The sequence below is a fragment of the Podarcis melisellensis genome (assembly GCF_964234715.1).
Source record: "Podarcis melisellensis genome assembly, chromosome: 4".
Lineage (NCBI taxonomy): Eukaryota > Metazoa > Chordata > Lepidosauria > Squamata > Lacertidae > Podarcis > Podarcis melisellensis.
In genome coordinates this window covers 51,927,252-51,941,494 of record NC_138531.1, presented here as the reverse complement: position 1 = coordinate 51,941,494, position 14,243 = coordinate 51,927,252, and the positions used below count along the sequence as shown (strand labels likewise).

The 14,243-nt window shown below is 50.0% G+C and overlaps 1 protein-coding gene across 1 annotated transcript in view; it reads left to right on the top strand.

The window, feature by feature from the left end:
* Window positions 1-870: 870 nt before the first annotated feature.
* The window catches only part of SIM2 (SIM bHLH transcription factor 2), a 50,468-nt gene continuing 37,095 nt past the window's right edge, over window positions 871-14,243 (top strand). The window contains exon 1 of the mRNA XM_081908098.1: window positions 871-1,357. Within this exon, the coding sequence (XP_081764224.1) occupies window positions 1,183-1,357 (175 nt within the window). The 5' untranslated portion in view covers window positions 871-1,182. The remainder of the gene's footprint in view (window positions 1,358-14,243) is intronic.

Genomic DNA, 14,243 nt, shown 5'->3' with positions numbered 1-14,243 from the left:
CTGCCCCCCCCTTCCCCGCGTCCAGTTAGTCCCCTCCTTCCACTCGCACGCACCCGGCGCGCGCGCTCTCCTCGTCCCTCCAATTCGAGTGTTAATTGGGCCTGTATTTGGCTGGTTTGGACGGCGCTGCCGCTGCCCTGAGCAGACCACGCAGACGTCACTGGGCGCGCTTTCCCCCTCCCCTCCGGCGGCTCCAAGCCTTTGCCTAGCCAGGAACTGACGAGCCCACTTCAGAGCTTCTTTCTCTAGCCTGGCTGCCGCCCGGAGGAGAAGCGGCGCCCGGCGACAGCTCCGCAGCGCAGCCGCCCTCCGCTAGCCCGGCCAAGCCACGGGAAGCGCTCTCCTCTCGCTCCGGTGGCCGTGAAGAGAGAGCAGGGAAGAGAGCCACCCCGGCCAGGGGAGGTGGACATTTCTCTCTCTCTCTTTCTGGCGGGAAAGAAAGAAGAAATATCCCCTCAGGCTTGCTGGCGCGCCAAGTGCCCAAGCGGCAGGTCTGCGTCGCCCACCGCCGAGAGCCGCTCGCTGCTGCCTCGAGGGGCGGGGCGGGCGGGAGAGAGCGACGTCCCCACACGCCCTGTGGCAACTCCGGGCTCTCTCTGAGGGAAACGGATCCCCGCGGAGCCCTTCCTTTGGGAGCCAGGCGAGCCGCTCTCCTTCCCGGCCGAGGGGCTTGGGCGCGTGTGACGCACAAGGCAGACCAGTTTGGCCTGGAGGGGGGTCTAAAATAAACACAGCAAGTACACACGTGTTAAGGGGGGCGGGGAGAGAGGCGGAGGGAAAGGAGCGAGCGAGTCCTCCCTGCCTTGCGGGCGAGCGAGCGAGCGAGTCTCGATTCAGGGGAGACGCCGCCGAGCCGAGCTGGCCGGCCGCCTGCTTCATTCGAAGGCTGCGCTGAGGCGAGGGAGACCATTAAGCACGGAGAGATAGAAACGCCGACGTTCTCGGACGGCCATCTCGCTGGCCCGCTTTAAAAGGGAGAGAGGGAGAGAAGAGGCAACCGGGCGCCGCCACCTCACGCTCCTCCTCCTCTGGGCTCGGGGGCTGGTGCTGCCCGCCGCCGCCGCCGCCGCCGTCGGAAGGCCCAGGCGAAGTCCCTGCTCGCGGCCCGCCTGCAGCAGCCTCGCGGGCCCGAGACTATGCCAGTGCCCGCCTCGCGTCCGCCTCGCCACACTTGCCGCTGCGATGAAGGAGAAGTCCAAGAACGCCGCCAAGACGCGCCGCGAGAAGGAGAACGGCGAGTTCTACGAGCTGGCCAAGCTGCTGCCTCTGCCGTCGGCGATCACGTCGCAGCTCGACAAGGCGTCCATCATCCGCCTCACCACCAGCTACCTCAAGATGAGAGCCGTCTTCCCCGAAGGTGAGTCCTCCGGGACGAGGGGGGATTCGCCTCTGCCCCTTCAGATCGCGAGGGTCGAGGGAGGTGGGCGGGTGGGGGGGTCAGGGATGCAGCTGAGAAATGTAGGACCCCTGGACTTAACGGTTTTCCGCCTCCTTAGGGGGCCACTGCATTCAGCTTCAAAGGTGGGTCAGCTAACCCTGCTGGGGTTAATTCTGTCGAGGAGGGGATCCTGGACGTGCGCCCCCAGATCCTGATCTGAAGGCACCAGTTGGCTTTTAGGAGGACCCGAAAGAGAACCACGGGCTAAATGGAGCTTTGGGGCCAATCCAGGGGCTTCTCGGGGTCCTACTCGATTGTCAGCGGAGGCTGTCGTGAGCTCTCGGGGTCGCCTTGCAGAGGCCGGCGTTTAGTTCTCTGCACACAGTTAGAAAGATACTCAGAGCTCGATTTGCAACGTTTTGGATGGCCGCTCTCTGACACCACCAGCTGAATAACTTGTTCAGCCCCACGGACGCCAAGGCAGCCGCGCATCGCCCACCCCCCAAATTCTCCCTTGTTCCTATGTTTGTTAGTTACAGTGAAGCCCTTTGCTTTTGGGAGCGATTTCCGTGACTTTTTGTAGGACTACTATGAAGTTTCAAAAATTGTAGATTGTGGCCCAAGAACCCCAAACGCCGTTTCTTTAAAATAACTTCAGTGGCCTTTTGCTTAACGAAATGTGTTTAATATCGGACTGAGAGTTCTTTAATACCAGTCGCGGAAGCCTGAGTGCAGAAATAAAAGATATTTGCAGCAATCTACAACGCGTTGAATGCTGGAGTAGTCCTGCTGAAGTCAAGAGAGATGGCCATTGCAGCCGGGACTTTCCACCATTAAAAATACAGTACAAATCCTTCCGATGTCACATGTACTGCATTTGATAGGACTTCTGTGGGAGGAAGACAAGACAGGATTTGTCCGTCAATTGTCAGACAGTTCACCATAAAAGCACAGCAAAATAAACCCTTTAACTTAACTTTGCTAGCAATATGTAGAAGAAAGAGGGGGAAATGTGTGTAAGGTTCCAGAAAAAGGGGAGATCCGTGTTTTAGCCATGATTGCTGGGGTTTCCGCCAACAGTCAATGGTTTGTCAGACTCAGGGAAGAAAAAGAAAACTTTGGAAGATTACATTTTGTATCTCACGGTCTAGGGGGGAAAGTGTCAAGTTTTCCAAGATCAAAGGCCTACCAACACTACAGATTTGCTCGCTTGTTGCCTGAATCGCATTTACCGTCCGGAAAATCGTCCAGGTGAAAAATAGACAACAGTCCTGCTCTCCGTATCTTTAACTAGCAAAACAAGCTGAATTGAGTAGATAAAGGACTCGACAGCCCGAGGGCGATCGAGTGGGGAGGAGCTGGAAAGTAAACTCACTTCCCTCCAACCTGAGGCGTTATCACAGTTTTTTTACTTTACGAGTCATATAAAGCAACGGCGCTTACTTCTAAGTAAATGTGCTGAGGATCTAAGTGAACAGATGCAAGAGGCAGTGAGCAGTGCAATCCTATGCGTTCCTATTCAGAAGTTTGTGAGAGATTGCAGCCAGAAGAACTTTATTTGAAAGTTAAGGCGGAATGATTTAATATAAGCTTTCTTATACTGTAATACAGATCAGCTTAATTGGGGGTTCAGAGAGTCGCACACGATCTCAAACCCCCTCTCGCAAAGCCAGCACCCTAAACCCATCTAGACTCAGACGGTCCCAGTTCAACTCGGGGTGTCTCCAGGTATGGCTTTTTGCAGCCTTGGAAAAGTGCTCCCAGTTAGAATATTGTGCTACATGGTCTGACTCAGAAGTTGAGTTGTGCGCTTAAAAAATAACAACAGTAAAGTCGATTGATTGCAATCTAAATACTTTAGGCGCAAGGTCTGCTATTCTAGGATATCTACTTTAAAATGCGCCCTACTGGAATTAGAGGCGAGATCAGTGGCAATTCCTAGATGTAAGATTAGCTAGCAGTATAACTGGACTTGCAGTACAAACTGAAAATTCGGCCCAGGAAGCCCTCTGAGTCTCCCTCGTTGGGTCGCCTATATTTGAAAGTGGTGTAAGTAAACTCTCCACCGCAGCTGATCCGCAATGGTGTGGATTTCGCCGGTTTCCCTTTTCGCGCAGCCGCCTGCAGGGCCGCGCTTTCGGCGGAAACCCCTCCTCAGCGCCAGCCTTGAAATTGACAGGAGTCGCAGGGAGATTTGCGTCTTAGCCTCCGCTGTAAACAAGCGCTCAGCCGGCTTGGGTGGTGGGCAGCGCCAGCCGGGAATCGAGCTGAGTTGAGCTGACGGCAGGAGATATAATTAGTTCCATCCAGCGCCGCGGACAGCTGTTCAAAGCAGCCTCTCTGCTCTGATAAGCCCCGCGCACTGCTTTAAATAATGTTCATTCTCCTTTGCAAACAAAGAGACACACACACACACAGATGACTTACCCACCTCTTTCCCTCTGGAGGCAGGGTTGCGTCAGATTAAATGTATTGTCCTTGCGTTTTCTTCCCCTACAATCCTAAACCCTAAAATAAAATGCACCTGCCATTTGGTGGAGATTGCCTTGTGGCTTGGCTTACTCGCTTGAGTCTTCTAACTTCCGCATTTCGTAGGATCACTTCCTCCAGTGATGGGAAAATAGACTTTCATTTTTCGTTTTATGGTTTAACAATCGCTGGGTCAGTAAGGAAGTCACCCTTACACCTGAGCCGCTCTAATTTTGATAGCAGACGTTTTATTTCTACACTCGGATTTGGAAATATGTCCTGTTTTCGAGCAAACTATGTAGTTAAGAGTGGTTTGAGACAGGTTTTTGTTTTATATCTCTCTCCTTAAGGCCGGAGCCCTACGCATACTCAATAAAAGTACAGTTCTATGAAAGTTGCCGAAATTAAATGCCATTGAGTTAAATGGAAATTACTCACGTGAAAGCATGTCTAGGATTCTATGCACACTTAATTAGGAGTATGTGCCATTGAAGTCAAAGGGACTTACTTCTGAGTAGGCAGGTATAGGGTTGCACTGATGATCACACTGAAGTCCAGGGGGCTTGCTTGCAAGTTGAGGTGCTTGAGGCTGGTATTCTATCAATGCTGATTATAATCTAAGCATCGTACATGGCGTATTACACTGTAACAAATAGTTCCCTGCCCCAGGAAGCTTACAGTATAAATTGTTGTCCTATTTCTACCCTATTCCTTTAAAAAGCTTATATTGAAATCAATTGGGTTTACCTTTTCACTCCTGCTTGTGGGCAACTCTGGCCTGAATAAGGAGTCCTGTTGAGGACCTCTTCTAATGCGCTCATTCTGCATCTGTTGCCTTGAAAGCCGAGAGTTTTGTTTGTTTTGTTTTCATTTGATCAAGCGTTTGCTATAGCTGTAAGCACACTATAAAAAGCCCCATCCCGTCGGAAGGAAGGCAAGTAGTTTGGGGAATCTGCTCTTCCCAAATCACCAGAGCTCTTTCTGGCTAAGAATTCTTTTTGGGATATTTTTTCCTTCACTTCTTAAAATTAACTCAGAGAAGAGGCATTGTGGGAGGTTGCTTAAGAATCGCCATCTACACCATTTCAATTTCTTTGGGTAGATTTTCAGGCAAAACTGCGGTTCCTTCTGCAAAAGGATGCCCTCATTTCTCCAGTCCACGGCATTTTATTTCATAGGCTTTGAATCCAAGGTTTCATTCCCCTCCAGAAAACGCCACAATCCTACACAAGGAAGCAATTAGTCCCAATGATTTCAGTGGCAGTTTCTTAGTGGACCCGAACACTGTCCGTAATCCATGCTCACTTGGAAAGGTGCGTTTGAGCTGCGCATTTTCAGTCGGAGGAAGTAACAATCGGACGTGCAGTTTGTTCACGCTTTTTCTCCTCCCTCCTCTGCCTTGATAACTTGAGGCAGTTTGCCTAAAGAAAATATACCAAATCAAGTGCAAGTTTGCGTTTGGCTTGTGTCGAGACCGTGGAGGGTAAGAAAAGAATAGGCACCTCAAAAGCTCTGATTTTCCTTTCGCAGCTTCATCCACAGCCCAGTTTAAGACGAGTTCTAGGTGTTAAGGCGATTGCAGCTCCAGTCTCATTGGGCTTGTTCGGCATTTCATAAAGTTCGTTGGTGTTACTCGGGAGTAAGTACTATGAGGATTGTAATAAATCCCATTAAGTTAAACAGAGCTTACTCCCAGGAAACTGGGCATGGGATTGCAGCCCTAACATTGACTGCCAGTCAGACTCTAAAGGCGTATACCAAGTTGTCCAACCGAAGCACCAGGAAAAAAAAGTTTGCCAGCATGTGCGTGTTCCTGCTGCGGAGATACACCAGCAAAGTCTAGCTTTAACAAAGATCCATTAAACAGAGAACATCTGAACTGACAAAAGCTAAGGACGCTGCAATACTTAGCGTGTCTAGTCAGAAGTAGGTCCCATTGAGTTCAATAGATTTTACTCCCAGGGAAGTGGATTTAGGGCTGCCGCTAACTCTGTATTCCTGGGCATTTCTAGAATAAATCCCACTGGACTCAGCAGGACTTACTTCCCAGTAAACATGGAGAAGATTGGGCTGCTCCTCTTTCTCCATTATTTCATAAATTAAAAAGTGTGAATAAAGTACAAAGTTAACAGCAGGGAGATTCGATAATTCTGCCATGCTTACAAAAACTTTGAAAAGATTCCCCACGTATCTTAAAACGTAGGAATTGAGTAATATCGGAGACATAATTTTGATCCATTTTTGTTCAATTCCTTCCGCGTTCCTTCTAGAAATTAGCCAAACTCCCTTTGTTGAGAAGTATGCATGAGAAGTGAAGGTGCACAAATATGTGAGCGATTTTGTGTGTGTGCGTGCTCCGATTTGGGATGACTTCACTGCATCCCAGTTCTATCCTTCAGCCCTTTCAGGAAAGGATCGCTTGATAATAACATTTTAATGAAAGAGGAATAAATTTGGATAGTGTCTGGATTTTTGAAGGGAGCCGGTTCCGAGGGTCGCAACTCGCCTGGACACTTTTTCTAAAGGGCCGGGAAACCTGGAGGGCAATTAAAATGATAGGGGGGAAACCATTTTAGGCCCACGGATTCAGTTGGATTTACTTCTAAGTAGACATGGTAACAATTGCTGTGTAAGCCCTGTAGAATTCAATGGGGCTACGTTCCAGGTGAACGGGGTTAAGACTGGAGCCTCAGTCCTCTTCAGAACAGGACGTGGCGATCCCCGAAACCCCCTTTGGGACTATAAATCAATGTAATCAGGTTTATTAATTGCAGGGTTTCTGGGGGCGGGGGGTGGTTCTTTTAACTTTCGTATTCAGCAGTTCTTTTCAAAGTTGGGGATCTGTTAAGTACGGTAGGAAAGCGGAAAGTTCGGTGTTATATAGGACCTCCCTGACGGTTCTTCCTCATTGTCTCCAGGAAAAACATGTTGCAAACCACAAGCTATTTATTGCAAGGAGTTTCGCTTTCTCTCTGTCTCATAGTTGCTAGCAACTCACAATCGTCCGGCATGCGTGGAGGGAATGTCACTTCGGGTGGATTTGGTTTTCTTAAGCAAAGAGACAGGAAAAAGGAAGGGCGGGAGGAGAAAGAGAGATGATCTGCCTTTTCGTGTATCTTTCAAGAACAAGGGCTCCGGCTACGTGCATGGGTAGGCGAACTAAGGCCCGGGGCCCGGATCCGGCCCAATCTAAATTCGGCCCGCGGACGGTCCGGGAATCAGCGTGTTTTTACATGAGTAGAATGTGTCCTTTTATTTAAAATGCATCACTGGGTTATTTGTGGGGCATCGGAATTTGTTCATTCCCACCCCACCCAAAAAAAATATAGTCCGGCCCCCCACAAGGTCTGAGAGACAGTGGACAGGCCCCCTACCGAAAAGGTTTGCTGACCCTGTAAGGGTTTCCAGGCCTTTATAACCAGAAAAGCCCACCGAAACGGCCCAGATTCAGAGTTACCAGTCCAAAAACAGGATTGCACTGGAAAGTCGAAACCCACTGCAATCTGCTACCGACAGCAACCACTTAAGAGTGTCCTATGGCCCAAATAATTACATTAAACAAGAACAAGAACAAAACCACCTACTCCCCCAGCTTGCGGATTTCTCTATTCGTAATGGTTTGTATGGTGTGCAATAAATGCAAACTCAACTCTATATGGAATATTAATTTAGATTCGCCCGTATATAATGTATCGAAATAAATGTCTTCCGCTCCTCCCGCCCCCCTTTCCAAGAGATCTACTGCACTTCCCTTGTTTTTCTGCCTGGTACTTAGGAGAGGTTCCCGCAGCAGCCTGGCTGGGCATTTCTCTTGACTAGCGGGGGCGAAGGAAGAAGTGTGGTTGGGGGGAGTTGAGGAGCAAGGAAACCGTAGCACCGCTGGGAGGAGGAAATGCCTTTGAACCCCCGGCTCCCCTGGGCTTAGGCAGCCCCAGCCTCCGCTGAAGCCTGATCCTGCATGAAACAGGTGGCCGCTAAGGCCGCCTGCGACCCCGAAGAGACGCACGAAGGCCGTCGGCCTCATTGAACGCCCTGGGTCTTACGTGCAAGTAAACCGCCTTTATGAGCGGGCCGAACGCGGGAGCGCTGACCAACATAAATCCTGGCTCTTCAGCTCTTACAGATCGGGGGATCAGACCGAGAGCCTTTTCAGCAGATGCTGGCGAGGTTTCTCGACTGACCCGGCGGAGTCCCCGAGCCCCGCAGTGAGAATCCCCAGCTGCTCCCCAGGATCTAATATCGCGCTCGACTTTCTCCCCTTTCGCCCCTGAGCTTTTGCGCTGACCTTCGTGATCCACGAATTAAAGTCCAGGCAGGAGGCAGAAACCCGCGTCAGATCTCGGCTCTGTAACACTCCCCGCGGCTGTGCTTGGATTTTGTGTGTGTGCATGTTTTCATGTCCGACCGTTTATTGCTGTAAAACAAAAATATAGAACAGGATGCCTTCATTTTCCTTTCCTCTCGCCCTCCCTTCTCCCCCTCTCTCCGCGGGTGTTTACTTTTCTTTTCCCTCCACAATAGGAAAGGGGGAAAGAGGAACACTTTAGGAAGTAAAGCGCCCCTCTCCCCCCCCCCCCCGCATCCAGGTCCCTCCAGGTTGGGGACGCGCCATGGTTAAAGTGTGACACGGCGTAGCGATGAAAATGGACATTTAAAAACAGCCCTCTTCGTAATGATTAAACCAAAAAGGGAGGCCAGCTGCTTAATGAATGACTTTTTTAAAAAAGCAAGCAAACCTGGAACCTCGGTCGCCTTAATCCAGAAAGAAAGGCAGGCATATGATAACGCTTTCCAGAGGTTTCTTCCTCGCATAAGCCCCTGTTTATAATCGTATAGTTATCAGCTCAAAATCAAGTACAAAGGTGCCATAGCTGCATTGAAAGCACACATCCACGAGAATCCTGGGAACTGTAGTTTATGAAGGGTGCTGGGACATGTAGGGAAGGAGGGAGAAACGACGGTCCCCATGATTCAGTTGCTTTGCTTTAAATGTATGTCGTGCGCGCTTTAAATATAGTGGCACCTCGGGTTACATACGCTTCAGGTTACAGACTCCGCTAACCCAGAAATCGTGCTTCAGGTTAAGAACTTTGCTTCAGGATGAGAACAGAAATCATGCTCCGGCGGCGCGGCGGCAGTGGGAGGCCACATTAGCTAAAGTGGTGCTTCAGGTTAAGAACAGTTTCAGGTTAAGAACGGACCTCCGGAACGAATTAAGTACTTAACCCGAGGTACCACTGTATCCTGCTCTGCTAGCACTGCGCCATCATTGCCATTTGCCCTGTTGGTTAACTTATATGGCGAAATAGAAAAAGGCGCGTGGGGCTCACAACCCCTCTTTAAACGGAGAGGACTCGGGCTAGAGGGGGGCAACTGGATAAATTGTAGCCTGCGGACTTAGTGGTCTTCACCTCTATTAGGATGCGTCACGTGCTATTTCAAAATGTGACCCTACTGCGCTTGGGGGGCCCTCCAGATTCTGCCCTGGTGGCACTTGGTTTGGGGCGCCGCCAAGGTAGTGGTGGGGAACGCCATAGCCTGGTTAAGCGGAGGACTCCCGCACTAAGAAAAAGTAAGAGACTCTCCCACTTCAAGTCAATGTGCTTAGAATCCAGAGTCCAGTTCGGGTTTAAGGACTTTTCCACTCGATCTTAATGGGACTCGCTTCATTTATAAAGGTATCCCGCTTTCTGCCTTTCACGTTTAGTCACCTCCCAGCCCAGCTTCAGAATACTAAAACGCCCGTGACGCAACTGTGGATCGCTTAAACCAAAACTTAGTCGTCTTGCACAGAACCACCAGGCTGTAAAATCCGAGGGCTTTGTATATTCACACACACTCCCTCTCTTTCTCTCTCAGCTGAAAAACTGCATGCACCTTTTAACATGCCATGAGCACAAACCCCTGTTTACTATCAATCAGCGTTTGCCGAAGCCAGCCGTCTCCTTCTGTAGCAGCGGGAAAAACCTGGAGATTTTCAGCTTTCCTTGGCGTTGGCTGTTCTTATTCAGTCAGAATTGAAAACCCGCAGCGCATGGTCTTATTACTGTTTCTGGTTTTCTTATGAATATTGCATGATCAATTATATTACACCTATTTAATCACTACTTCTAGAGCAGATTAAAGCAGAAAAGCTAACATCATATACCAGGTCCAAGTGAATTCACATTTACTTTACTTATGGGTAAACATGTTTAAAGATTATAACCCTGCAGCACAATCCTATCCACACTAACAGTGTAATCCTAACCAAATCTACTCTGAAATACATCTCTATGAGTTCCGTGGGACTTACTCCCAGGTAAGTGGAGTTAATTGCAGCCTAACCTGGGAGCGAATCTCTCTGAACTTAATAGGGTATACTTCTGAGTAGACATGCTATGGATCGTACTGTATTAGAATACTTTTATGCAAGTAAGTGACAATGAACGCGCTGGCTCTACTGTTAGGATCTGGCTGGCAGAGCACAGGGTGGTTGCTGTTGTTTTCAATAATTGCACACCAATTTTTAGAAATACGCAATTTGGCCGTGGGAAGACTTTCCTGAGCAATGCAGTACAGTGGTACCTCGGCTTAAGTACTTAATTCGTTCCGGAGGTCCGTTCTTAACCTGAAACTGTTCTTAACCTGAAGCACCACATAGCTAATGGGGCCTCCTGCTGCCGCTGCGCCGCCGGAGCACGATTTCTGTTCTCATCCTGAAGCAAAGTTCTTAACCTGAAGCACGATTTATGGGTTAGCGGAGTCTGTAACCTGAAGCGTATGTAACCTGAGGTACCACTGTACTGTAGTATTTGGGGAAGGAATGCGGGGCTGACAGTACAATCCGATTCGTTCCTACCCAGATGCAAGGCGTTGCTGAATCCAAAGGGACTTACTCTCAAGTTAAATGTTTGCTGCAAGCTATTTTCAGCCGGGGTCCGAAGGTCCCAATAAAGACGAGAGTACCCCCACCCCCAGCACTCGCAGAGTGCCATCTCCTCCCTCCCGTGTAGTCTCAGCTCCTATTTATCTGACATTAAGGGCAGAGGCGTGTTTGCACCTCGAATAAAGGAGAGGAAAGTTTTACGTGCTTAATTCTTGTTTGTGTGACTGCTGGTTAAGACCCAGAAGGACCGCTGGCCTTTCCTAAAACCGCCATCCTAAACACCCGATGCTCTCGGGAAATTGGATTATATATTTCTGCCAGAGCTCCTGGCCTTTCTATGCCTGTGGCTCCCTCCTGCCTATGCCTTCAGCCAGCCTTCACCAACCGGGTGCCCTCCCCATGTTTTGGTCGAAACATCTGGAGGGCAACAGCTTGGCGAAGACTGGCTTAAAGCATGTGGGCGGAGGCGAGGGGGGCAAGCCAGCCCAGAAAGCTGGTGGTGACCCCAACTGAAATATGCAGTAAACCGTGCTTAGGATCAAGTGTCAGCGCTATCAGCAGTTTTCCGTCGGATTTAACTCGCTCTGGATGATACGTAAGGGAGAGAGGCGCCCTCGGCTTCCCTCCCTCCGCGACACCCAGCTGCTTTCCTCTCCTGTTTCTCCAGCCCCCCGGATCCCTTGAAGGACCGCCGTGGGCGAAGGGAGGGCAAGGGGCGTCTGGGACAAGGGGGAAGGAAGGAAGGAAGGTAAGCGGGGCTAGGACTAAACCCGACTGAATTAAACGGGACACAGTCCCAGGTAAGTGACATGACTGCCTCTCCCCCACACTTACCTAAGAGTAAGGCCCATTGGATCCAGGGGGCCTTAGTCCTAAATGGGCAGGGTTAGGATCGTAGGAGCCAAGGGGTCTTCGGCTCCCTCCAATAAAATATTTGAGGGGGCCGACCCCCCCCCCCCAGATGATGGACATTGCCATTCACATACGTGCACCAAGTCATGTGATCGATTATGAGGGGTGCGGCTTACCTGCCACCCCAAACATTTTATTCAAGAGGGCAGCCCTGGCTAGGATGGCAGCCTTGACCTTTCAGCAATTTCTTTCCCCGCCCCACTCGATTCAAGCGCGAAGTGAAAAGGAGTGGGGATTGGGTTGGGAGAGCGCCATCCCTCGGCCCGCGGGCGCTGCTCGCAGTCAACGGGCGGAGCGACGCCGCGCAGAGCCAGGTTTGGCGCCTGCTGCTAAAAGGAAGGGAGACGTTTATTTTTCCTGGGAGCGGAGATGTCTTTCCTCTAGCAGGCGATTTCCCCTTAGAGAGTCACGGGGCGCTGCTGCTGCTTGTTCTCACCAGGCAAGCAAACAGGACTTGCCAGCAGAAAGAGAGAGAGAGAGAGAGAGAATTGTCTTTGGGCTGCCGCCAGTTTTTCTGCCCCAGAAAAGGTGCGCTCTTTGTTTGTAGATGGCGGCCTCGCTCGCGTGCCGCAGTAGCAGCGGCAGCAGCGCCATAGCAGAAGCGAGATCTCTCGCACAGAAGCCAAGGGCCTCTTATAAGATGGCGCCTGTCACGTGCACTTTTTTTAAAAAGTACTTAATGTGGGGTGGGGGGGTGTTGAAATGCCTGATTCATCGGACGCCTGTATCGATTAAGTTCCATCAATTAATCAACTAAGGCTGCGATTCCTCCGTTTCTCGCTGAATTCGGTGGGATTTACTTCTAAATTTATAGTTGCGTTAGGATCGCATTGCAAATGTCGCATTCTACAGCCCGTGCAGGTATTAGGATTGCTCCGGCTCCGGATTTCTTAAAGTGGATCAGATACTACATAACATACATATCGGTATTCATCGTCGTCGTCACGGACTGGTGTCCTATACTTTCAAGCGCATTAGCCATGAGTTTTTAAAGGGGCGATAGCTTTAGGTAAATTAATCCGGACCAACCGTAACTGTTGCGAGTCATATACAGTACAGTACCTACAAAGCCGAAGAATCAGCTTTTCTTCAGTCTCCTACTTCCCCTTCCCACGCAACCCTTTGGGTGCAGAAGGTCTGCAGTCTGAAGAGGGAGCTTTCCAGACACTCTGAGAATCGCCGGGCCGGTACATGCGCGTACGCCTTTGCCAACAACCAGCAAAAATAAAAATAAAAATAAATCGCGGCCCGGTCGCCTTACTCCCGCGTATGCCGATTTCATTATATACTCCTTTATGCCCACTGGGCCCCAGAAGATCCTCGGGAATCCTTCAAAGTGCCGCTGATGGTTCTGATTTTGGGGCCAGGGCCGATTCTTTGGAGGCTCCTTCCGCTTTCCGGAAAGCGAGCGCTTCCAAGCGAGCTGTTCCAAAAATAAGCCTTTACCTCGTTGTTTACCTGGGAGACAGACCCAGCTCTCAAATTTAAGCAGGAATTTAAACACACATTTATCTGTGAGGAAGCCCTGGAGAATTCTCAGAGTTCTGCAAATAATCCCTGGTTATGAAACAACAACACAGAAGAGACGGACGCTTGTGCTCCCTTCGGGGGGTCTGTTTCTGGGGGCGTCCTTGTTTCCCTGGGATGGGAGACCCTGGCGTCCAGTGTTTACATTTTAAAGAGAGATGGAGGCTCAGCCCCTCGGGTGGAAAGTAAGGCGGATAAACTCCGCGGTTCTCTGCAGTACCTGACTTAGAAGGAAGTTCTACGTACATTTAAAGACCCTCACTTTAGGAAGCACGATGTGGATCCTAAACGCATTGCTGCTATTCGTGTGATGCGCTTGTTTTGGATTTATATGCCGCCTTCGCCTGAAGGTTCAAAGGCGGCTCGAACGGTGTCCTGTCGTTGGAAGAATCTCCCTCATCCCCGTGTGTCATAGATCTGGACTCGGGGTGAGAAGAGGAGAAGGAAGGTGGTGGGGACTGGGGTGCGGATCTTTAAAATATGTACTCAGTTCATCAAATACTCAACAACGACAGCAATCTTCCCACATGCCGGGAAGATAACAGTTCCTCCGGGAAATGGGGAAGAGGAGAGATTCAGCTGAGCTTAGTTGAATCGTCAAGTCGGTTTCGTTGTAGCAAAACTGGCTGTTTCTTTTAAGGCAGCCGTTTAGGAGGGAGATGTAAAGAGGAAGTCACCTCGGCAGTCATTCCTCAATAGAGGCTACAGCAGCAGAGCAGGGAAAGGCAAGCAGGGACGACCAGCCTCCTCCTGCTCCTTCTTTCGTGTCTTCTGGGAGTTATTTGCCAAGCCAATCCTCTGCGTGCCAAATAAAGGAGCTGCTCTCCGAGGGGGGAAACCCTCACCATGTACGATAAATAGAAGAAGAAGAAGAGGTAGAGAGGTTACACTAGGATGCAAGCTAAAGGATTAAGCAGCCCACTTCTGCTTCGAAGAAATGTCGGAGTCCCTTTATTCATTATGACCAAACAAAATGTCACGAAACAACGAAGGAGCTTTTGAGTCTTCCGAAACGCTTTCATCAGCCTGTTTGATATTGACCATAAAGTCTGTATTGGTCAAAGGTTCAGCTTTGTTGCCTTAGGAGGG